The sequence below is a fragment of the Phasianus colchicus genome, chromosome 9 (assembly GCF_987193195.1).
Source record: "Phasianus colchicus chromosome 9, bPhaCol1.hap1.1, whole genome shotgun sequence".
In the NCBI taxonomy this organism is placed as follows: Eukaryota; Metazoa; Chordata; class Aves; order Galliformes; family Phasianidae; genus Phasianus; species Phasianus colchicus.
Genome location: NC_143444.1, coordinates 4,246,905 through 4,270,926, shown reverse-complemented (window position 1 = coordinate 4,270,926; position 24,022 = coordinate 4,246,905). Strand labels below are relative to the sequence as shown.

At 54.6% G+C, this 24,022-nt stretch overlaps 2 protein-coding genes across 2 annotated transcripts; both read left to right on the top strand.

Moving 5' to 3' along the window:
• The first annotated feature begins 32 nt into the window (after positions 1–32).
• On the top strand, positions 33–3,369 carry LOC149916755 (uncharacterized). The gene is made up of 4 exons (XM_090145775.1): positions 33–750; positions 892–2,687; positions 2,946–3,015; positions 3,209–3,369. The coding sequence occupies exons 1-4, from the start codon at positions 33–35 to the stop codon at positions 3,367–3,369; spliced, it is 2,745 nt and encodes a 914-aa protein (XP_090001901.1).
• Positions 3,370–6,377: 3,008 nt separating this feature from the next.
• Positions 6,378–22,437, top strand: LOC149916754 (uncharacterized). The gene is made up of 9 exons (XM_090145774.1): positions 6,378–6,508; positions 6,959–7,056; positions 7,490–7,675; positions 13,410–13,471; positions 14,772–16,058; positions 18,963–19,818; positions 19,960–21,755; positions 22,014–22,083; positions 22,277–22,437. The coding sequence occupies exons 1-9, from the start codon at positions 6,378–6,380 to the stop codon at positions 22,435–22,437; spliced, it is 4,647 nt and encodes a 1,548-aa protein (XP_090001900.1).
• Positions 22,438–24,022: the final 1,585 nt, after the last annotated feature.

The window sequence follows — 24,022 nt, the reverse complement described above, 5'->3', positions numbered from 1 at the left end:
GTGCGACCGAGCGTCTGCGCGAGGACGCGGCGATGAGCGAGGAGCGGGAGAAGAAGGACGACCGCCAGCCCGACGCGGGGCTGCCACGCGTGCGCGACCGCCGACAGGTGCGGGCCGGGGAGGGAGGCGCTCGGGCTCGGCCGGGCCGCCGGCGGCCGTCGAAGTCGCCGCCGCGGGGGACGCCGGCCGCGCCTTCGCCGCCTCCATCCCGGTTCTCCTTCTCCCCGCAGGTGGTGCCGCCGGGCGGCCGGAGCCCGGGCTCGTCCCTCCGCGGCGTCCGTCTGCCGCCGCTGCCCGGCCCGGAGAGCGCGCGGGCCTCCGGGAGCCGCCGCGCACAGGTAGGGAGCCCGAGGGAGGCGGGGCCGGACGTCTTCCCGCGCCGCGTGGGGACCGCCCTGTGCCGGTGCGGCTGTGGGGAGCGGGGCGGCAGCCGCCCGCGGGCTGAGCGCTGCCCTCGGTGCTGCGTGCGGCGCGAGCGGCGAGGACCGCGCTCACTCGGCCTTTCTCCTCGGCTTCTCTTGCAGGCGGGCGGGCGGCAGTTCCTGGAGTCGGCGACCGGCGGCGGTGCCAGTGGCCAAAGCAGACAGCCTCAGCCACCCTTGCTGCCTCGCTTAAGGCGGGCGGGGCTGCCGGCAGCAGCACCCAGGCGTGCAGCAGCAGCTTCTGGGGTCTGCAAGCTGCCTGCTCTGCCAGCGGCAGCCTCTTCCACAGCATCTCCAAGTGGCAGAGCACGTGCCGTGGGCATCAGGGGCAGCAGACTCCCAGTCCTTGCCCCGAGACCTCCGGGAACCTTGCATGTCCAGGACGGGACAGCAGGGGCTGAGAGCCGGGGTCCAGCCCTGGAAGTCCCCTCAACTGTTCTCGTGCCTCGGCATGCCAGACCCATTAGAGGCAGCAGACTCCCAGTACTTGCCCCGAGACCTCAGCACACACCGCAGATGTTGTCCAGTTGCAACACACGGTGGGCAAACTCTGTGAGCGTGCCCAGGCCCAGTGCTGCCAACACTGCTCAGGGAAACCTGGGCGTACGCTCCGCGACATCGAGGGCTGAGGCTCAGATTCCTGCCTCTGGTGGTTCCCGAACCAGGGATGCTGGAGTGCAGGTTGAGCTGCAAGAATTAGAAGAGACTGCTGAGAGGGAATCCGCAGGATGTTCACCTGGCAAACTGCGGAGCGCATCTCTTGCCTCACCTGATGAGGCAGGCAGCATGCCTTCGGCTTCTCTTCTGGCTGCGGACCCTGGGCCTGGAGGACACCTTGAGGCTTTGGCTGTAACAGGTCCTGAAGATGGGGAACACTCAACTTCTTCCAAGGCTGAATACTTTCCAGAGGAGGCCAATGCAGCACCTTTTTTCTGGAGAGCATGCGAGGGAGAAGAAGAAGAAACGGCTACCACCATGCCTGAATTCTCCAACCAGTCTCTGGGAGAAGAACAGAGGTTGCAAGATCCCAGAGAGGTCTACGGGGAGGCATATGGATATCCTCCAGTTCACCCAGCAATCCAGAGAATCCGGGATGAGGCAAAGAAGGACCAGATGCTGCCACACTGGAACATCTCCTGGCCAAATAGCATGAGCGTGCCCCCGCTGCTAAGGCCCCAAGCAACAGAAGACAGTGCCAGTGCAGCTGACAGTGCTCAGGACACGCTGAGCGTCTGCAGTGTGACATCGAGGGCTGAGGGCCAGTTTTCTGCTTCTGATGATTCCTCAGCCAGAGGTGTTATAGTCCAGGACTCGCAGCTAGAGTTGGAAGAGGCTGCAGAGATAGAAACGGCAGGACAGTCATCTGGCACCCTGCAAGTTGCATCTCTTGCCCCATCTGATGAGGTACGCACTGTGTGTTCACCATCTCTTCTGGATGCTGAGCCAGGGCCTGCAGGGCACCTTGAGCCTTTACCTGCATCAGTGCTGGAAGATGCAGAAAGCTCAGATTCTTCCGAGGCTGCAAGCTCTGCAGAGGAGACTGATGCAGTATCGCTCCCCTTGCCAATGTCCGAGGGAGGAGAAAGAGAAGAATCAGCTATGGCCATGCCTGAATCCTCCGGACAAGGTCTGGGAGAAGCACGGAGACTGCCAGATCCCAGCGAGATCAACAGGGAGCCCTCTGGGTACTCTCCTATGATCCCAGCAATGCGGAGAATTCGTGAGGAGGACAGAAACGAGCAGATGTTGTCACACTGGAATATTTCCTGGCCAAGGAATGTGAGAAGCCCCAGGCAGCGAAGGCTCCAGGCAAGAGGTGACACATTCAATAATGTTGGCGCTCTTCAGGGCACGCCAGGTATCTGGCCCACGACATCACGGGATGGGTTTCTTGACTCTGGTGACTCCAGAAAGTGGACTGTTAGACTGTCAGTTATACTGGAAGAGTCCAGTGATGACAGCGACAGTGCTGCCAGCACTGCTGAGGGCACGCTGGATGCCAGAGACAATGCAGTGAGAGATGAGGGCATGCACCCGCCCTCCTGTCCTTGCCCTTCAACACTGGAGAATGTGGAGGAAGACTGGGGATGTGACTCTGAGGAAGATGCTGCATCAGAGGCAGTCAGCATCACATCCAGCACATCCGATGAGCCATCTGGTGAGGTGGAGGCCATTTCTTCAGCTTCATCTGTAGCTGCAGATCCCATGACTGAGGAGCATGTGTCAGCATGTGAGGGAGCAGAAGATGTGGGCCCTCAGCATGAGGTGAGCAAGGTCAGCACCAGGCATGAATTGGAGGCAGAGGCAGGAGTGGTGCCTGGAGTGTGCGCTGTGGGGAGATGCCTGGAGATGCTGTCTCCTTTCCAACCAGCTCCATGCATTAGGGTGGACAGCCCCTCTGTTATTCCTGCCTTGCCTTCAATCAAAGGGGCCTGGAAAGGGGATCCCTCCCCTGGACCCCTGGCACCCACACCATCACCAGCCAGTGGCATACAGGTGTGTGGTTTTGTTCTCTTCACACAGGTTTCTGCAGAGGCTGAAGAACGTGCACAGAGCTCCGTGTGCTTCAGAGATGCACCGGAGGATGGCCCAGGTACATCCCCAGACAGAAAACAATCCCAGGGAGGGACCTGTCAAGCTCAGATGGCCCACCAAGTGGCATGGAGGCTGACAGCGTTCCATGCGCTGCCATATCCAGGCCAGTCCTCCCAGGGAAATTCCATGGTGGTGGGTGGCAGGCAGGAGCTCGCCTCTGCCCCTTGCCTACAGCTCTCTGTCCCCCACAGGTACCACAGCCGCACCACACACAGCAGCTCGCCGCCGGATGCCAGCTGTCATCAGGAGTGTGCTCCGGGCTCTGCGCAGGGTTTGCACCTGCAGCTGCATCAGGGGACAGCGAGAGGAGAGGCACGAGGCTGCAAACACCAGGCAGCTCCCCAGAGATTGATTCCATCCTGTCAATGTAGAATTCTGATTCCATCATGTCAGTGAAGAATTTTGATTCCAACTTGTCAATGCAGAATTCTGATTCCATCTTGTCAACATAGAATTCTGATTAAATGCTATCTTTATTCTATCCTGCCTGAGTGCTGTCTCATCTGTGCACTCGTGCATGGTTGGTCTCTGAGTGCGACTACTGGGCTCAGAGCACGGGGCAATGGATCCATGTGTCGGTGGTGGCAGCAAGTGCAGAGAGCGTGGGCGTGCAAGGGAGAGTGATTTGTGACTTGCAAAGTGTGAGCTGGCTGAGCCGGTGTGTGTGTGAGGTGGGCTGTGATGATCGGGGTGAGGGGCTGTGAAAGGGGCAGCCCTGGTGGGAGAGCACCGGTGTGTCTGTAGGGGTGCGAGCACGGCCAGGCACCTACTGAGAGGAGACCAAAGTGTCCCGGCTGGCTCAGGGCTCCTCAGGTGTCTCACTGCAAAGGCTTGGGTATTCCCTACGTTGACATCATCATTCCCCCATATGAGGATGTCATCGGTATACAGACAAACCCAGACACCGTGGTCCAACGTGAGCTTCTCCAGCCTCCGTGCCAATGCTCCGAGCGCCAGAGTGGGCGAGTGTCTGTACCCCTGGGGTAATCAGGTGAATGTGCATTGCACTCCCTCCAAGTAAATGCAAATTGATTGTCCTCCACCTTCCTCAAGGGGACCATAAAACAGCTGCCTTAGGCATCAATGGCAGCCAGAAAGGGATGAGCCTGTTCCTGTAGGGCAGTAATCAATTCTGAAACATTTGGGGCAGCTTTTGCTGAAGGGGCAGTCTCGGCACCCAGACGCCTGCAGTCCACTCTAAGTCTCCATTTGCCACAGGGCTCCCACACTGGCCATACAGGAAAGTTACAAGGAGAGTTTGCAGGTGCTGTAATCCCTTGATTGCATAGTTCAGCTACAAGGGGGGGCTGTGCCTTCCTTAGCTCCTAAAGGGAGAGGGTTGGGCTTCATGTTTGTTGTCTTGGAAGGAAGTGGGGCCGGGGCTGCCTACAGTAGTCTAAGAGTTGGCCTAGAGGCAGAAGGCCTCTTCTCTTCCCTCCCCAAGCACTTCATCAGTGCTTCTGCCTGCTGAGTCTGCTGTTGCTCCTCAACCAGCTGCTCTTATAATTTTCCTACTTCCTCCTGCAAGGAGGAGATAATGCTGGCTCCTGAGAATCATGGCTGCCCATAGTACTTGTGAGTGTGACCAGCTGTGTCCTGAGTACTGCACAAACCACTGCTTTCCCTTTTCTTCAGCGATATTTGTATTCTGCCCTTAAGTCTGCTACCCAGTTGCATACTGCCTGTTGGTTCTGGGCAAGAGAAGAATCAAGGTCCCTCAACATTTTCAGAATATGCTGTGGGCTATTAGGATTGCCCATCCCTCCTTCCATGCTTGGCGCCAGCTACTCATAATGTACTTCAACAAACACTTTTTTTTTTTTTTTTTTTTCATTCCACATCCCTTGTTGAACTTTATACTGTCTGTGCCTTGGCCCTCCCGATGCCATCCCTGCACATCCAAACAACATCCCTCTGTTCCTCCCTGGCCACCTATCCCCACTTCCACTGCTTCCTTCTTTTCCCTCAGCCTTCCCAGCAGCCCCGTGCTCAGCTGAGCTGAGTTTCCTGCCACCCCTGCCTGATTTCCTTTTCTGGGGGATGGAGAGCTCTCGTGCTCTCAGAAGCATGTTCTTAACTGTGCTGCCAGCTGTGTTCCGTTCCTTTGTGCCTAAGGACAGTTTCCTAGGAGATCTCATTCAACCATTCCTTAAACAGGTCACTGAAGTTCACTCTCCTGAAGTTCAGTGTCTTGACTCCACTCTTTGCCAGGCCCATGTTCCTGGAGATCGCAAGCTCAACCAGGGCATGGTTGCTGCAGCTCAGGCTGCCTCCAATCTTAACGTCTTCGACCACCTCCTCTGCACGGATGAGCACCAAACTCGGCAACCACTGGTGACCAGCTGGTCCCCTCTGGTCCTGACCTGTCCAAGTCCGGTACCAGAAAGTTACCATTATTGGGCTCCAGGAGTCTCCTGGATCACTTGCAGCTAGCTCGCCATGTTCATTTCCCAGCAGGTATCTGGGTGGTTGAAATCCCCCAGAGGGATCAGAGTCTGGGAGCACAACAGCTCCTGCAGCTGAAGGAAGAATGTCACACCTACAGGCTCCCCTTGATTTGGTGGCCTGTAGTATTCCCCGACCACCAGCTGTCTTTTGTTGGTCTCGTCCCTGGTTTTAACCCACAGGCTCCCCACGTGTGCCTGACTATTTCTCTGAGGCAGCTCTTTGCAGTCTGTCCTCTTTTTGTCGTAGGCGGCAATTCCCAACCTCTCCTACCTTGCCTATCCCTTCTAAAAAGCGTATAGCCCTCAATTCGGGTTACGCAGGTCATAGAATCGTGGAATTGCTCAGGTTGGAAAAGGCCTTCAAGATCATCAAGTCCAACCACAACCTAACCATCCTACCCTCACTCTAACTACCCACCGCTGAATCATGTCCCCGAGCACCACATCCAAATGGATTTTAAACACATTCAGGGACGGTGACTCAACCACCGCCCTGGGGAGCCTGTTCCAGTGCTTAACACGCCCTTCTGTACACAGGATTTCCTGTGCTCCAACCTAAACCTCTGCTGGTGAAACTGCCCGCACTGCCTGCACTGCCAGCATTGCCAGCACTGCCTGCGCCTACAGCACTAACTGCCAGCACTGCCAGAACTAACTGCCAGCACTAACTGCCAGCACAGCCAGCACTAACTACCAGCACGAACTACCAGGACTAACTGCCAGCACTAACTGCCTGCACTGCCTGCACTAACTGCCAGCACTAACTGCCAGGGCCGAGGGCGGAGAGCAGCAGGGCCGGGCTCGGCCGGGCCGCTGGCGGCCTTTGAAGTCGCTGCTGCTGCTGGGCACGCTGCTGGCGACTTCGCCACCTCCATCCCACGCCTCCTTCTCCACACCGCCGTGTGTGAGGCAGATGCCGTGCACTCAGCGTCGCTTCTGGCCACAGAACCTGGGCCTGCAGGACACCCTGAGCCTTTGCCTGCATCAGTGCCTCGGTATGCAGAAAGCTCAGATCCTCTCGGGACTGCACAGTGTCCGGAGGAGGTCAGTGCAACGCAGGAATACCTGCTGTCAGTGTGTGCGGGAGGACAAGGAGAAGAAACAAGCGGCTATGGCCGTGTCTAAATTGTCCACGCAAGCTCTGGGAGATGCCGCGAGATCGCCGTATCCCAGAGAGACCAACGGGTGGCATGTGGATATCCTCCAGTGCACCCAGAGATCCGGAGAATCCGAGATGAGGCGAGGAAGGAGCAGATGTTGTCCAGTAGGACCACATCCTGGCCACACAGCTTGAGCATGCCCATCTATGTCTCCAAGTGCAGAGCCGTCCCAGGGAGGGCCTGCTGGGCCCGAGCGGCCCGGCGAGCAGCTCCATGTACAGAGTCCTGCTGTGCCCGGGCCAGCCCTCCCAGGGAAAGCTGCGGTGCTTGGTGGCAGGCAGGGCCTTGCCTGGTGCCCGCCCTGCCCCTTGCCTACAGCTCTCTGCCCCCACAGGTACCGCTGCCACACCACACACAACATTCCTGCGAAGGCCACAGGAGGTGCACAGAGCTCCAAGTGCTTGAGTACAGGACTACAGGAGGATGGCCAGGGTACATCCCCGGGCAGAAAGCCATCCCAGGCAGGGCTTCCCAGCTCAGATGGCCCACGAAGCGGCACAGAGGCCGGCAGCACTGCATGCCCTGCCGTACCCAGGCCCACCATCCCAGGGAAGACCTGGAGTGGTGGCGCGCAGGCAGGGCCTTGCCTCTGCCCCTGGCCTACAGCTCTCTGTCCTGCACACGCTGCCTCACCACACTCTGAAACTCGTTGCTGGTGGCCCCCAGCCAGCTGCCCAGGCATGCGTGCAGAGCTGCCACAATGGGCTGCCGTGCCGTGGGGGCTGCCATGTGGGGACCAGCCCTCCTCTGCTTCAGCTCCTCTGCACTCAGCTGCCCGTGGGCTGAGGGCTGCCCTCAATGCTCCGTGCAACGCGAGCGGGAAGGACCGCGCTCACTCAGCCTTTCTCCTCAGCTTCTCTTGCAGGCGGGCAGGCAGGAGTTTCCAGTGTTGGTGCCAGTGGCCAAAGCAGACAGCCTCAGCCACCCTTGCTGCCTCGCTTAAGGCGGGCAGGGTTGCTGACAGCTGCACCCCGGCATGCAGCAGCAGCTTCTGGGGTCTGTAAGCTGCCTGCTCTGCCAGCAGCAGCCTCTTCCACATCTTCTCCAAGAGGCAGAGCACGTGCCATGGGCATTAGAGGCAGCAGACTCCCAGTCCTTGCCCCGAGACCTCCGGGAACCTTGCATGTCCAGGACGGGACAGCAAGGCCTGAGAGCCAGGGTCCAGCCCTGGAAGTCTCAGCTGTTGTCAGGCCTCGCCATGCCAGACCGCCTCGCCATGCCAGACCCAGACAAAACTGCGTGGTGTCCCTGAGCTGTGCTGCAGCCGCAAGCTCAAGCGTCCGAGTGCAGCTGGCAGTTCCAGGGTGCATGGCGCCCTGAGACCACCAGCAAGGACGGCCCAGGTGCTGTCCACCAAGGCTGGGAAGGTCCACGCAGCTTGGGGAGATGCTCAGGAGGGCAGCAGAGACACTCGTGCTGCCACTACACCATCTTCCAGAGCAGCTCAGAAGGGCCCAGAAGGGCAGGCAGGCGGCAAAGAGCAAGACAAGGAGCCCCTGCCTGCATTAGTGCCTGAAGATGTAGGCGACTTAGATTCTCCCAAGGCTGCACACTCTCCAGAGGAGGCCGATCATGTAGCGCTGTTCCCAAGAGTGTGTGAGGGGGGAAAAAGAGACATAACTGCCACCACCATGCCTGAAGCCTTCAAACAAGCTCTGGGAGCAGCACTGAGACTGCAAGATCTCAGAGGGGTCAACCAGGAGGCCTATGGATGTTCTCCAGTACACCCCGCAATCTGGAGAATTCGGAATGAGGCGAGGAGGGAGCAGATGTTGTCCACCTGGAACATCTCCTGGCCAAGCAACGAGAGCATGCTCAGGCTGCTGAGACCCCAAGCAGCACATGACAGTGCCAGTGCTACCAACAGTGCTCAGAGTATGCTGGAGACCTGCACCACAACATCGATGGTGGAGGGCCCCATTCCTGCACCAGGAGAGTTCATATCCGGAGATGCTGGAGTGCAGGATGAACAGCATGATTCGGAAGAGATTGCTGAGACAGAATCTGCAGGACAGTCATCTGGTGACCTGCAGAGTGCATGTCTTGCCCAGTCTGATGAGGCACACACAGTGTGTTCACCATCTCTTCTGGGCGCTGGTCCTGGGCCTGCAGAACACCTTGAGCCTCTGCAAGCATCAGTGCTGGAAGATGCAGAAAGCTCAGATTCTTCTGAGGCTGCACGCTCTGCAGAGAATGCTGATGCAGCATCTATCCTTGTCAGTGTCCGAGGGAGAAGAAGCAGCTATGCCTGTGCTGGAATTGTCCAAACAAGCTATGGGAGAACCATCAAGACTGCAAGATCCCAGAGAGCTCTACAGGGAGACCTATGGATATTCTCCAATTTTCCCAGCAATTCGTAGAATTCGGGATGAGGCGAGGAAGGAGCAGATGTTGTCCAGCTGGAACATCTCTTGGCCAAGCAACGAGAGCATGCTCAGGCTGCTGAGACCCCAAGCAGCACATGACAGTGCCAGTGCTACCGACACTGTTCAGAGAAGGGGGGTTAAATGTTACAGTTGTTATGAAGAATTTCTTGGGCTTGGTTACAGAGGTTGCCCTGATTTGTTGGACTTGTTCATCATCAGTTGAAGTGGTTACAAAGTACATGGAGGATACAACTCCTTGTATAAAAGTTGAATCAAACATGGAGCCATACAAGAAACAAACATAAGAGTTGCAACAGCACACGAAAAAGGATACGTTTCTCCCGTGGGCAATTTGTTTAGCAACTTTTTCATTATCATTCCATTTTTAGACAACAATTAGAGTCATTCAATTTGCCACAGACACCACCTGTGACTCTTCAGGAGTGGTGACACGAACGTTCCATAATGAATAAAAATTAGAAAGTGAAAAGAGACAACTGTACATTTGGCAATAACCATACCTTTAACAATAGCCAATAATATTAAATCAGTAAGTAAAACAAATAGAGCTATTTGTGTCAGCTGCTTTCCCCACCCAGGAACTGCCAGTGTAAGCCAAGATCCAGATGGGAATTCTTCAGTAGAGGTTGTGGTGTTTATGAACACCCATACAATATTACACTTCAGTGAATTCATCAAAAGCGTATCTAGTCCAATTTGACAATATGTGGACTTGCCATGTAATGTTTTCTAAGATGATTTAGTATCACGAGAACTCTCCACTTGAACATTTCCAAAGCAATTCAAATGCTGAGAGATATAAATCTTAGTTTGGCAAGTTCAAGTATTGCTACAGTCTACAGAATTTTTCACAGGATAGTGTGTGCAGGATAGTCCACAGTATAAACCATCAAGAGGAGTAATCCCAAAAACATACACATCTCTTATCAAAACTTAGACACTTTCCAACAACCATGTTTTGGATGGAACTCCTGGACTCGTGTGACACTGAAAAGCATCAGTGCAAAAGGCTTTACAATAGATTTCTTTTGTGCCCACATCTAACAGATATTAGATGGGCCTCTTGATTCATTTCCCAGTTTGTTAGGAATTTGGAAACACTGTGGAGGAGTCACATGCAAATCATAATCAGTTTGAAAAAAAGGGGTGAAAGAAGGGGTCAAAAGAAATGGTATCACTGTGCAGGGAGTACCAGTAAGCCAGGATGACCTGTAAGAACTCTGAACCCAGTTGTGAAATTTAACAGATCCAAGGACTGATATCAATCACCACCCACACTCACAACAATGCAAAACACAATATGATTGCAACCAAAGAAATGTAATTAAGAGGTATATTCAGTATTCTAGCACGATCAAATCTTCAGTATTTCTGTCACAAAACACAAACGGTTAAAATCAGCCTTAAAATTAGCCTTTCTGTCAAGTGCCCACGGGGATCTTCTGTAAAATAAAACAAGAACCAACTTGCCCTTTTTGGGCTTTGTAAATATGGTTAAAAAATGAGGGAACAATTGAGGGAAGTGTTGATTTCATATTACTTTTTTCGGGGTGTCTTTAGCCTTCCAAGGATATTTGGTAAGGGATTCTGTTAAGGTTAGGGAACTGGCCTCACGTTAGCTGAGTCAATCGCACAGGCTGGCCAGGGAGATAAGAGTGTTTCCCTGGCTTATCAGCCTCTGGATCATGACTCACAGGGGTAACTGGCAACAGTGGTGAGGCCTTTAGACACAAGGTGTTAAATGGAGGATCTGGTTTCCCTTTGTGGTAAGCTTTCTAATGCATCCACCCTTCACTGCCCCCACCCCGGTCACTTGGGAGGGGTGAAGACATCAGTTTTTTATTGGATAGCTGCTCAGGTTTTGCTTTCCAGGTCTTGAGCTTTTGTTCTGGCCACCACTTAACTAATTTCTCTAACCTGACAGTGGGTAATCCATTCATCAGATCTCACAGGACACCCTTTTGCCAGCCCAGTGTCCAGAGACAATTACATTTATGATCAATATTCCACCTATCTGTTTTTACTGACAATGAAACCCTTCCAGTCCCACTGAGCTTTGGGCTAGGTGGCCTGGGGGCAAGGCTGACCACTGCAAGTCTTACTTCCCTTGGCTCAAATTTACTGGCGGAAGAAATCACTGACCCATATTTTCTTCCATAGTTGATTAACTCTTGGACAGCCTTCTTCCACGCCCATACGTCCCCTGACTGCAGATGGTTAGATGTTACAGTTCCTTCTAACGCTGCCCGGGTTCTCTCTCCCTGACACATAGCTTGTATCTTTCCTTGCAGTTGTATGCCTATGGGTTTCAATGACTCTGGAAGCCCCCTAATTAAAGCAGTCATTCTCTCAGGATCAACAGGCATCATCATAGGTGATTCGTGGTGTGGCTGCAGCTTTCTATCATACATCATTTGGAGACAAGCAGCCTTTTGAACGCTCTCTACTAACTGGTCGACTGTTCCAGTAATAGCAAGAGGGTATCCCTTTTCTAAAGGATTGAGACCACCTGCCCAATAGGCAGCCCTCTGTGTTAAGGACCAGGGAGCACCATTGTTGCCAGTAGTTAAAAATACTCCTGGTCCCCAGTAACCTTCCGCTTCCTTTTCCATTAGCTGTATCTGGTCTCCACCAGTGAGACTAACCCTCCATACATACTCATTTTCTGACTCCTTTGGAGAGCGGCTGAAATCTTTTTTCAATTTTGCTAGTTCAGTGGCTGAGAAGGGAATTCCTTTAACATTCATTTGAGGATCTAGATCCTCCCTGTTATTGAATGCATATTCGGTTTTTATCAAAGGGTGCATCTGGGCTGGAGAGGCCTCTAATTTGTCTAGCCTTGCCTTCATTTCTTTCAATCCTTCTAGAGGGTAGATTTTTTCTTGAGGCAAACTATGGGCGACAGTATCGCTATTTTCTTTATACCTTAACTGCTCCTTCAGAACCCCTAGTAAGGGAGCTGCATCATGCTTTTCATTTTCTAATGAAACAGGCCAGAAGGGTAATCCATACCGTATGACATGGTGAAAAAAACCTCAAAACTGACGGGTTTGACTGAGATGGGCAGCCACTGCTTTGGGAGAGACTGGCAGATGATAATTGCTTGTGAATCATTTGTTTTGTAAGTATATATACGTATGCATGTATTATTAGCACTGCTGTAATTTCTCTCTTATTTTTCTGCCTTAGTAAACAGTTTTTATCTCAACCAAATCATTTTTTTTCTGATTCTCTCCCCCATCCCATCTTTTCAAATAAGTGAATTTCCAGATTTGGACTTAAAATTTGCTGTCATACAAGCACTAACATTTTTGTTGTATTATGTAGATGTATGAGCAAACAATTCTCAAAAAATTACTGCCATGTCTACTTTGCTGCCAAATTTATATCTTCATATAAATATTTACATTTTATAGACATTTCCATTATTCCACATATTATGCTATTATATATTTACATTTATATACAATTACTATTTACATTTTATAGAAGACAAAAATCCAGTGACACTATTTCCCACTTCCTATATAGTCCAGTGACAATATATTTCCTATTAATAGAAAAAATGCCAATATAGGCATCTGAAACTATTGCAGGTTTCAAATGAAATAAGTTTTTAAGTAATATATCTGAACAAATTTCCAGGAGAAAAAAAAAAACAGCCTTTTTTTCCAAAACACAAGAGAGTGTGCTGGCAGGATTTTAACTACCAGCCATGGTGGTCTCAATTTATACACTGAATAAGATTTTCACTCTAGTGCCATGGCTATTCAGGAGACGTGTGTATGCTTAACGGGGCTGGCTGGCTGCACTCCACCATGCTGCTCTTTCACTCTCCCTTCTTAAAGGAACAGGGATGAAAATACAATGAAGGAGAGCTTCAGTTGAGATAAGGACAGGGAGATCTCTCACCAAGGACCATCGTGTGCAAAACAGACTCAAGTTAGGGGACGAATGTAAGTTTCTGTCTGTTAATAGCAGACTAGAGCACTGAGGAACTAGAAGCAAACTAAAAACATTTTCCCATTCACTCATTCTCTTCCAAGTCGTCCCCTTAAGTGGAGCAGGGAACTGGGGCTATGGTCGGTCCCTAAAGCTCTGATGTTGCACCACACAGGGTCCCTCTCACGGCAGCCATCTTTTCTAAACCAATCCCTCACGGGCTTCTGACAGACTGCAGCTCTTCAAGCGCTACTCTAAAGTGGCTCCGTACCCCGGAGTCCATCCTGTAGAAACTGCCCCACGGGCAGCACTTCCCCCAGAGCTTCAACACCACACTCTCCTCTTCAAGAGCAGCAGCTGGCCCAGCCCTCCTGCCCCACCGCGGCCCTTCTCCATGGCCGCAGCTCCGGCCCGGGGCTGCTCCTGTGGGCACAACATGGCTGCGGCCTCCTGCAGGCCGCGCCTACCATGGGCTGCTTCATGGCTGCAATGGAGATCTGCTCCGTGTGGTGCCCACGGTCTGTAGGGGCCGGCCTGTCATATGTCTCCTGCTTTCCTCTTCCCTTGAAACAGAGGGTGAGGTATCTAAATGGACTGTTCATACCCTTGTTTGTCTTCCTCAGCGATTGCCACTTCCTACAGCTTCTTCACGTGGTCCCTCTGCACTCTGACCACAGCACAACTCCCTGAGATGAGGCCACCCCAAATACCCTTCAAACAACATCTGGTCAACCACATCCTCTCTTGGGAGGTGCTTCTGGGTTAAAATCTACTATGTGCTAAAGGCATACTGTTTCTCCAGCCCACGGCGGTCACAACACGTAGCACGTCTTCATGCTGTGTAGCTTTCAGCAGAGTTGCTGTGTCCCTGTGGCCACGCTGCAAGCACTGCTGAAGGCTGCACACTGTCTTTCCTTGCTGCCCTCATTTGCCTGGTTGTCTGTCTCTTCACCAGCTGATTGCTGAATGAGGGTTTGAGACCCACTAGTACCATCTGTGGATAAAAGGTGTAGTCTCTTCCAGCCAGCCAGGAGCAAGCTATCACCCAGAGCAGCCACGAGGATTCTCCAAAGAAGCCTGGGAACAGCTACAACAATTGCTGTGGCTCTGTGTGTTGCTCCCAGTCTTAATAATCAGGCTTAATGATCTTCTTAAAATACAGTGTTTGCAGTGCCTCTGATATGAGTCAATGTTTAAGAAGGGCAAAAAGGGCTGCTTACAGCAAAACAAATACTCGCACAGAAAGATTAGGCATTTGTTTAGCAAGCTTAATTAAAAAGCTCTACTTGGTGCCTTTTTGAGGATCTAAACTCCTTGATAAAGAAATAACCCGTTTTTCCAGTTATAGCTTCCTTTTCTTTGTAAGTGGTGAGTAGTTTCAAAGATCAAAAGGCCAATTCTCATACGCCATCTTAATTTGAAAGATATTTTAACATTCTGATAAGCACAGTTTTGGAATGCTTCATTTTGTTTGCCTCACTAGTCAATGTGCAAACTTAGGGTAATTAAACAAAGTGATATTTCACAGTCAGTCTTTGCATTTAGACTGTGAATGTGTAAGTTTAAATAGGAAAATCTACATACTCTCGGGAGAGCGGCTCGGCGAGGAGGACGTGGCATTAGAGGCAGCAGACTCCCAGTACTTGCCCCGAGACCTCAGCACACACCGCAGATGTTGTCCAGTTGCAACACACGGTGGGCAAACTCTGTGAGCGTGCCCAGGCCCAGTGCTGCCAACACTGCTCAGGGAAACCTGGGCGTACGCTCCGCGACATCGAGGGCTGAGGCTCAGATTCCTGCCTCTGGTGGTTCCCGAAGGCCAATGCAGCACCTTTTTTCTGGAGAGCATGCGAGGGAGAAGAAGAAGAAACGGCTACCACCATGCCTGAATTCTCCAACCAGTCTCTGGGAGAAGAACAGAGGTTGCAAGATCCCAGAGAGGTCTACGGGGAGGCATATGGATATCCTCCAGTTCACCCAGCAATCCAGAGAATCCGGGATGAGGCAAAGAAGGACCAGATGCTGTCCAACTGGAACATCTCCTGGCCAAATAGCATGAGCGTGCCCCCGCTGCTAAGGCCCCAAGCAACAGAAGACAGTGCCAGTGCAGCTGACAGTGCTCAGGGCACGCTGAGCGTCTGCAGTGTGACATCGAGGGCTGAGGGCCAGTTTTCTGCTTCTGATGATTCCTCAGCCAGAGGTGTTATAGTCCAGGACTCGCAGCTAGAGTTGGAAGAGGCTGCAGAGATAGAAACGGCAGGACAGTCATCTGGCACCCTGCAAGTTGCATCTCTTGCCCCATCTGATGAGGTACACACTGTGTGTTCACCATCTCTTCTGGATGCTGAGCCAGGGCCTGCAGGGCACCTTGAGCCTTTACCTGCCTCAGTGCTGGAAGATGCAGAAAGCTCAGATTCTTCCGAGGCTGCAAGCTCTGCAGAGGAGACTGATGCAGTATCGCTCCCCTTGCCAATGTCCGAGGGAGGAGAAAGAGAAGAATCAGCTATGGCCATGCCTGAATCCTCCGGACAAGGTCTGGGAGAAGCACGGAGACTGCCAGATCCCAGCGAGATCAACAGGGAGCCCTCTGGGTACTCTCCTATGATCCCAGCAATGCGGAGAATTCGTGAGGAGGACAGAAACGAGCAGATGTTGTCACACTGGAATATTTCCTGGCCAAGGAATGTGAGAAGCCCCAGGCAGCGAAGGCTCCAGGCAAGAGGTGACGCATTCAATAATGTTGGCGCTCTTCAGGGCACGCCAGGTATCTGGCCCACGACATCACGGGATGGGTTTCTTGACTCTGGTGACTCCAGAAAGTGGACTGTTAGACTGTCAGTTATACTGGAAGAGTCCAGTGATGACAGCGACAGTGCTGCCAGCACTGCTGAGGGCACGCTGGATGCCAGAGACAATGCAGTGAGAGATGAGGGCATGCACCCGCCCTCCTGTCCTTGCCCTTCAACACTGGAGAATGTGGAGGAAGACTGGGGATGTGACTCTGAGGAAGATGCTGCATCAGAGGCAGTCAGCATCACATCCAGCACATCCGATGAGCCATCTGGTGAGGTGGAGGCCATTTCTTCAGCTTCATCTGTAGCTGCAGATCCCATGACTGAGGAGCATGTGTCAGCATGTGAGGGAGCAGAAGATGTGGGCCCTCAGCATGAGGTGAGCAAGGTCAGCACCAGGCATGAATTGGAGGCAGAGGCAGGAGTGGTGCCTGGAGTGTGCGCTGTGGGGAGATGCCTGGAGATGCTGTCTCCTTTCCAACCAGCTCCATGCATTAGGGTGGACAGCCTCTCTGTTATTCCTGCCTTGCCTTCAATCAAAGGGCCTGGAAAGGGGATCCCTCCCCTGGACCCCTGGCACCCACACCATCAACAGCCAGTGGTATTACAGGTGTGTGGTTTTGTTCTCTTCACACAGGTTTCTGCAGAGGCTGAAGAACGTGCACAGAGCTCCGTGTGCTTCAGAGATGCACCGGAGGATGGCCCAGGTACATCCCCAGACAGAAAACAATCCCAGGGAGGGACCTGTCAAGCTCAGATGGCCCACCAAGCGGCATGGAGGCTGACAGCGTTCCATGCGCTGCCATATCCAGGCCAGTCCTCCCAGGGAAATTCCATGGTGGTGGGTGGCACGGCCAGACACCTACCTAGAGGAGACCAGGAGTGTCCCAGCTGGATCAGGGCTCCTCAGGTGTCTCACTGCAAAGGCTTGGGTATTCCCTACATTGACATCATCATTCCCCCTTATGAGGATATCATCAGTATACAGATAAATCCGGACACCGTGGTCCAACGTGAGCTTCTCCAGCTTCTGTGCCTATGCTCCAAGCGCCAGAGTGGGCGAGTGTCTGTACCCCTGGGGTAATCAGGTGACTGTGCATTGCACTCCCTCCAAGTAAATGCAAAATTGATTGTCCTCCACCTTCTTCAAGGGGACCATAAAACAGCTGTCTTAGGCATCAATGGCAGCCAGAAAGGGATGAGCCTGTTCCTGTAGGGCAGTAATCAATTCTGAAACATTTGGGGCAGCTTTTGCTGAAGGGGCAGTCTTGGCCTCCAGATGCCTGTAGTCCACTGTAAGGAACGTGTCTGAGCCACACAGTGTGGGCACGCCCAGGCTTCTCGTGCTCCAAGCAGCAGATGACGGGGCCAGTGCTGCCGACACTGCTTGGGGCATGCTGGACCTCTGCAACATGACATCGAGGGTGGATGGCCACTTCCCTGCATCTTGTGCTTCCCAAAGCCAGGATATTAGAATTAAGTACACACAGTAAGAGACCATTGACAGTGCTGCCAGCGATGCCAGCACTGATCACGGCATGCTGGATATGGATACCAGGAACACTGCAGTGATGGCTGAGAGCACGCCCACACTCTCCTGTTTTTGCCCTGATACTGTGGAGGGTGTGGAAGAAGAATGGGAAGACAGCCATGAGGAAGAAGCTGCTGAGGCAGCCAGTGTGCCACCAAGCATTTCTGGTTCTTCATATGGTGAGATGAAGACCATGCCTTCAGCTTCCCCTGTGGCTGCAGGACCCAGACCTGAGGGACATTCATCTGCATGCAAAGGAGCAGAAAGTACAGTCAATTTCAAGCACAAGGTGAGGGAAGTCCATGTGGTCAGGACCAAGTGTGAAATGAAGGCAAAGACAGGAGCTGTACTGGAGTGTGCACTGTGGGGAGATGCCTGGTACTGTCTTCTTTCCATCCAGCTCCATGCAGAAAGATGGACATCCATAACCCCCGGCTTACCTTCATGTGAGGGGCATGATTGACAAACCAGGAGAAGATAACCTGGAACTTGGAGTATTGCTGGCAAGGAACCTACAGGGCTGGTTTTGCTCTCCCCTCACAGGTTTCCGCAGAGGCCAGAGGAGGTGCACAGAACTCCAGTCGTATCAGAGAGACATCAGAAGATGTCCCAGATATGTCCCCAAATGGAGAGCCTGCTGAGCCTGATCAGCCTTGTGAGCAGCTCGGAGGCTGGCAGCACTCCATGCGCACCATTCTGCTGTGCCCAGGACAGCTTTCCCTCCCAGGGAAAAGCTGTGCTAGGGGAGCACGCAGGTCCTTGCCTGGTGCCCACCCTGCCCCTTGCCTATTGCTATCTGTCTCCCATAGCAACCGCTGCCAGACCACATGCTGCCAAGGTTTCTGCAGAGGACAGAGGACCTGCACAGAGCCCCAGGTGCTTCAGAGAGGCACCGGAGGATGGCCTAGGGACGTCCCCAGACAGAAAGCCATCCCAGGGAGGGCCTGCCCAGCTCAAATGTCCCACCAACTGGCACGGAGGCCAGCAGCGGTGTGCGCCCTGCCATATGCAGGCTCATTTTCCCAGGGAAAACCTGTGTACAGTGCAGGCAGGGCCTCGCCTCTGCCCCTTGCCTACAGCTCTCTGTCCCCCACAGGTACCACTGCCGCACCACACACAGCGGCTCGCCGCCGGATGCCAGCTGTCATCAGGAGTGGGCTCCCTGCTCTGTGCAGGGTTTGCACCTGCAGCTGCATCGGGGGACAGCGAGAGGAGAGGCACGAAGCTGCAAACACCAGGCAGCTCCCAGGGATGACAAACTCAGTCCTGTAGATGTAAAATTCTGATTCAGTGTTGTCTTTATTCTCTCCTGGTTGAGTGCTGGGCTCAGAGCACGGGGCAATGGATCCGTGTGTCGGTGGTGGCAGCAAGTGCAGAGAGCGAGGGCGTGCAAGCCATCCCAGGGAGGGCCTACCCAGCTCAGACGGCCACGAAGCAGCACGGAGGCCGGCAGCACTGCGTGCCCCGCCGTATCCAGGCCCACCGTCCCAGGGAGAGCCTGCAGCGGCCCCTGCCTGCAGCGCTCCGTGCCCCACACGCTGCCGCGACGTGCCGCCAATGGCCCGCCGTCATCAGGACGACGCCGAGCCCCGGGCAGCCGGCTGCCCAGGCGGGCGCGGAGGGCTGCCGCAGTGCGCTGCGGAACCCGCCGGGGCTCTGTGACGCGGGCCGGCGTCGCGCCCCAAGGCCATTGTGACGCGGGGCCGCCGCGAGGGGCCGGAGTCCCCCGGAGAGAGTGCCGCTCACTCTCGGGAGAGCGGCTCCGCGAGGAGGACGCGGCTCCCCCGGGTGCGTGCGACCGAGCGTCTGCGCGAGGACGCGGCGATGAGCGAGGAGCGGGAGAAGAAGGACGACCGCCAGCCCGACGCGGGGCTGCCACGCGTGCGCGACCGCCGACAGGTGCGGGCCGGGGAGGGAGGCGCTCGGGCTCGGCCGGGCCGCCGGCGGCCGTCGAAGTCGCCGCCGCGGGGGACGCCGGCCGCGCCTTCGCCGCCTCCATCCCGGTTCTCCTTCTCCCCGCAGGTGGTGCCGCCGGGCGGCCGGAGCCCGGGCTCGTCCCTCCGCGGCGTCCGTCTGCCGCCGCTGCCCGGCCCGGAGAGCGCGCGGGCCTCCGGGAGCCGCCGCGCACAGGTAGGGAGCCCGAGGGAGGCGGGGCCGGACGTCTTCCCGCGCCGCGTGGGGACCGCCCTGTGCCGGTGCGGCTGTGGGGAGCGGGGCGGCAGCCGCCCGCGGGCTGAGCGCTGCCCTCGGTGCTGCGTGCGGCGCGAGCGGCGAGGACCGCGCTCACTCGGCCTTTCTCCTCGGCTTCTCTTGCAGGCGGGCGGGCGGCAGTTCCTGGAGTCGGCGACCGGCGGCGGTGCCAGTGGCCAAAGCAGACAGCCTCAGCCACCCTTGCTGCCTCGCTTAAGGCGGGCGGGGCTGCCGGCAGCAGCACCCAGGCGTGCAGCAGCAGCTTCTGGGGTCTGCAAGCTGCCTGCTCTGCCAGCGGCAGCCTCTTCCACAGCATCTCCAAGTGGCAGAGCACGTGCCGTGGGCATCAGGGGCAGCAGACTCCCAGTCCTTGCCCCGAGACCTCCGGGAACCTTGCATGTCCAGGACGGGACAGCAGGGGCTGAGAGCCGGGGTCCAGCCCTGGAAGTCCCCTCAACTGTTCTCGTGCCTCGGCATGCCAGACCCATTAGAGGCAGCAGACTCCCAGTACTTGCCCCGAGACCTCAGCACACACCGCAGATGTTGTCCAGTTGCAACACACGGTGGGCAAACTCTGTGAGCGTGCCCAGGCCCAGTGCTGCCAACACTGCTCAGGGAAACCTGGGCGTACGCTCCGCGACATCGAGGGCTGAGGCTCAGATTCCTGCCTCTGGTGGTTCCCGAACCAGGGATGCTGGAGTGCAGGTTGAGCTGCAAGAATTAGAAGAGACTGCTGAGAGGGAATCCGCAGGATGTTCACCTGGCAAACTGCGGAGCGCATCTCTTGCCTCACCTGATGAGGCAGGCAGCATGCCTTCGGCTTCTCTTCTGGCTGCGGACCCTGGGCCTGGAGGACACCTTGAGGCTTTGGCTGTAACAGGTCCTGAAGATGGGGAACACTCAACTTCTTCCAAGGCTGAATACTTTCCAGAGGAGGCCAATGCAGCACCTTTTTTCTGGAGAGCATGCGAGGGAGAAGAAGAAGAAACGGCTAGCACCATGCCTGAATTCTCCAACCAGTCTCTGGGAGAAGAACAGAGGTTGCAAGATCCCAGAGAGGTCTACGGGGAGGCATATGGATATCCTCCAGTTCACCCAGCAATCCAGAGAATCCGGGATGAGGCAAAGAAGGACCAGATGCTGCCACACTGGAACATCTCCTGGCCAAATAGCATGAGCGTGCCCCCGCTGCTAAGGCCCCAAGCAACAGAAGACAGTGCCAGTGCAGCTGACAGTGCTCAGGACACGCTGAGCGTCTGCAGTGTGACATCGAGGGCTGAGGGCCAGTTTTCTGCTTCTGATGATTCCTCAGCCAGAGGTGTTATAGTCCAGGACTCGCAGCTAGAGTTGGAAGAGGCTGCAGAGATAGAAACGGCAGGACAGTCATCTGGCACCCTGCAAGTTGCATCTCTTGCCCCATCTGATGAGGTACGCACTGTGTGTTCACCATCTCTTCTGGATGCTGAGCCAGGGCCTGCAGGGCACCTTGAGCCTTTACCTGCATCAGTGCTGGAAGATGCAGAAAGCTCAGATTCTTCCGAGGCTGCAAGCTCTGCAGAGGAGACTGATGCAGTATCGCTCCCCTTGCCAATGTCCGAGGGAGGAGAAAGAGAAGAATCAGCTATGGCCATGCCTGAATCCTCCGGACAAGGTCTGGGAGAAGCACGGAGACTGCCAGATCCCAGCGAGATCAACAGGGAGCCCTCTGGGTACTCTCCTATGATCCCAGCAATGCGGAGAATTCGTGAGGAGGACAGAAACGAGCAGATGTTGTCACACTGGAATATTTCCTGGCCAAGGAATGTGAGAAGCCCCAGGCAGCGAAGGCTCCAGGCAAGAGGTGACACATTCAATAATGTTGGCGCTCTTCAGGGCACGCCAGGTATCTGGCCCACGACATCACGGGATGGGTTTCTTGACTCTGGTGACTCCAGAAAGTGGACTGTTAGACTGCCAGTTATACTGGAAGAGTCCAGTGATGACAGCGACAGTGCTGCCAGCACTGCTGAGGGCACGCTGGATGCCAGAGACAATGCAGTGAGAGATGAGGGCATGCACCCGCCCTCCTGTCCTTGCCCTTCAACACTGGAGAATGTGGAGGAAGACTGGGGATGTGACTCTGAGGAAGATGCTGCATCAGAGGCAGTCAGCATCACATCCAGCACATCCGATGAGCCATCTGGTGAGGTGGAGGCCATTTCTTCAGCTTCATCTGTAGCTGCAGATCCCATGACTGAGGAGCATGTGTCAGCATGTGAGGGAGCAGAAGATGTGGGCCCTCAGCATGAGGTGAGCAAGGTCAGCACCAGGCATGAATTGGAGGCAGAGGCAGGAGTGGTGCCTGGAGTGTGCGCTGTGGGGAGATGCCTGGAGATGCTGTCTCCTTTCCAACCAGCTCCATGCATTAGGGTGGACAGCCCCTCTGTTATTCCTGCCTTGCCTTCAATCAAAGGGGCCTGGAAAGGGGATCCCTCCCCTGGACCCCTGGCACCCACACCATCACCAGCCAGTGGCATACAGGTGTGTGGTTTTGTTCTCTTCACACAGGTTTCTGCAGAGGCTGAAGAACGTGCACAGAGCTCCGTGTGCTTCAGAGATGCACCGGAGGATGGCCCAGGTACATCCCCAGACAGAAAACAATCCCAGGGAGGGACCTGTCAAGCTCAGATGGCCCACCAAGTGGCATGGAGGCTGACAGCGTTCCATGCGCTGCCATATCCAGGCCAGTCCTCCCAGGGAAATTCCATGGTGGTGGGTGGCAGGCAGGAGCTCGCCTCTGCCCCTTGCCTACAGCTCTCTGTCCCCCACAGGTACCACAGCCGCACCACACACAGCAGCTCGCCGCCGGATGCCAGCTGTCATCAGGAGTGTGCTCCGGGCTCTGCGCAGGGTTTGCACCTGCAGCTGCATCAGGGGACAGCGAGAGGAGAGGCACGAGGCTGCAAACACCAGGCAGCTCCCCAGAGATTGATTCCATCCTGTCAATGTAGAATTCTGATTCCATCATGTCAGTGAAGAATTTTGATTCCAACTTGTCAATGCAGAATTCTGATTCCATCTTGTCAACATAGAATTCTGATTAAATGCTATCTTTATTCTATCCTGCCTGAGTGCTGTCTCATCTGTGCACTCGTGCATGGTTGGTCTCTGAGTGCGACTACTGGGCTCAGAGCACGGGGCAATGGATCCATGTGTCGGTGGTGGCAGCAAGTGCAGAGAGCGTGGGCGTGCAAGGGAGAGTGATTTGTGACTTGCAAAGTGTGAGCTGGCTGAGCCGGTGTGTGTGTGAGGTGGGCTGTGATGATCGGGGTGAGGGGCTGTGAAAGGGGCAGCCCTGGTGGGAGAGCACCGGTGTGTCTGTAGGGGTGCGAGCACGGCCAGGCACCTACTGAGAGGAGACCAAAGTGTCCCGGCTGGCTCAGGGCTCCTCAGGTGTCTCACTGCAAAGGCTTGGGTATTCCCTACGTTGACATCATCATTCCCCCATATGAGGATGTCATCGGTATACAGACAAACCCAGACACCGTGGTCCAACGTGAGCTTCTCCAGCCTCCGTGCCAATGCTCCGAGCGCCAGAGTGGGCGAGTGTCTGTACCCCTGGGGTAATCAGGTGAATGTGCATTGCACTCCCTCCAAGTAAATGCAAATTGATTGTCCTCCACCTTCCTCAAGGGGACCATAAAACAGCTGCCTTAGGCATCAATGGCAGCCAGAAAGGGATGAGCCTGTTCCTGTAGGGCAGTAATCAATTCTGAAACATTTGGGGCAGCTTTTGCTGAAGGGGCAGTCTCGGCACCCAGACGCCTGCAGTCCACTCTAAGTCTCCATTTGCCACAGGGCTCCCACACTGGCCATACAGGAAAGTTACAAGGAGAGTTTGCAGGTGCTGTAATCCCTTGATTGCATAGTTCAGCTACAAGGGGGGGCTGTGCCTTCCTTAGCTCCTAAAGGGAGAGGGTTGGGCTTCATGTTTGTTGTCTTGGAAGGAAGTGGGGCCGGGGCTGCCTACAGTAGTCTAAGAGTTGGCCTAGAGGCAGAAGGCCTCTTCTCTTCCCTCCCCAAGCACTTCATCAGTGCTTCTGCCTGCTGAGTCTGCTGTTGCTCCTCAACCAGCTGCTCTTATAATTTTCCTACTTCCTCCTGCAAGGAGGAGATAATGCTGGCTCCTGAGAATCATGGCTGCCCATAGTACTTGTGAGTGTGACCAGCTGTGTCCTGAGTACTGCACAAACCACTGCTTTCCCTTTTCTTCAGCGATATTTGTATTCTGCCCTTAAGTCTGCTACCCAGTTGCATACTGCCTGTTGGTTCTGGGCAAGAGAAGAATCAAGGTCCCTCAACATTTTCAGAATATGCTGTGGGCTATTAGGATTGCCCATCCCTCCTTCCATGCTTGGCGCCAGCTACTCATAATGTACTTCAACAAACACTTTTTTTTTTTTTTTTTTTTTCATTCCACATCCCTTGTTGAACTTTATACTGTCTGTGCCTTGGCCCTCCCGATGCCATCCCTGCACATCCAAACAACATCCCTCTGTTCCTCCCTGGCCACCTAT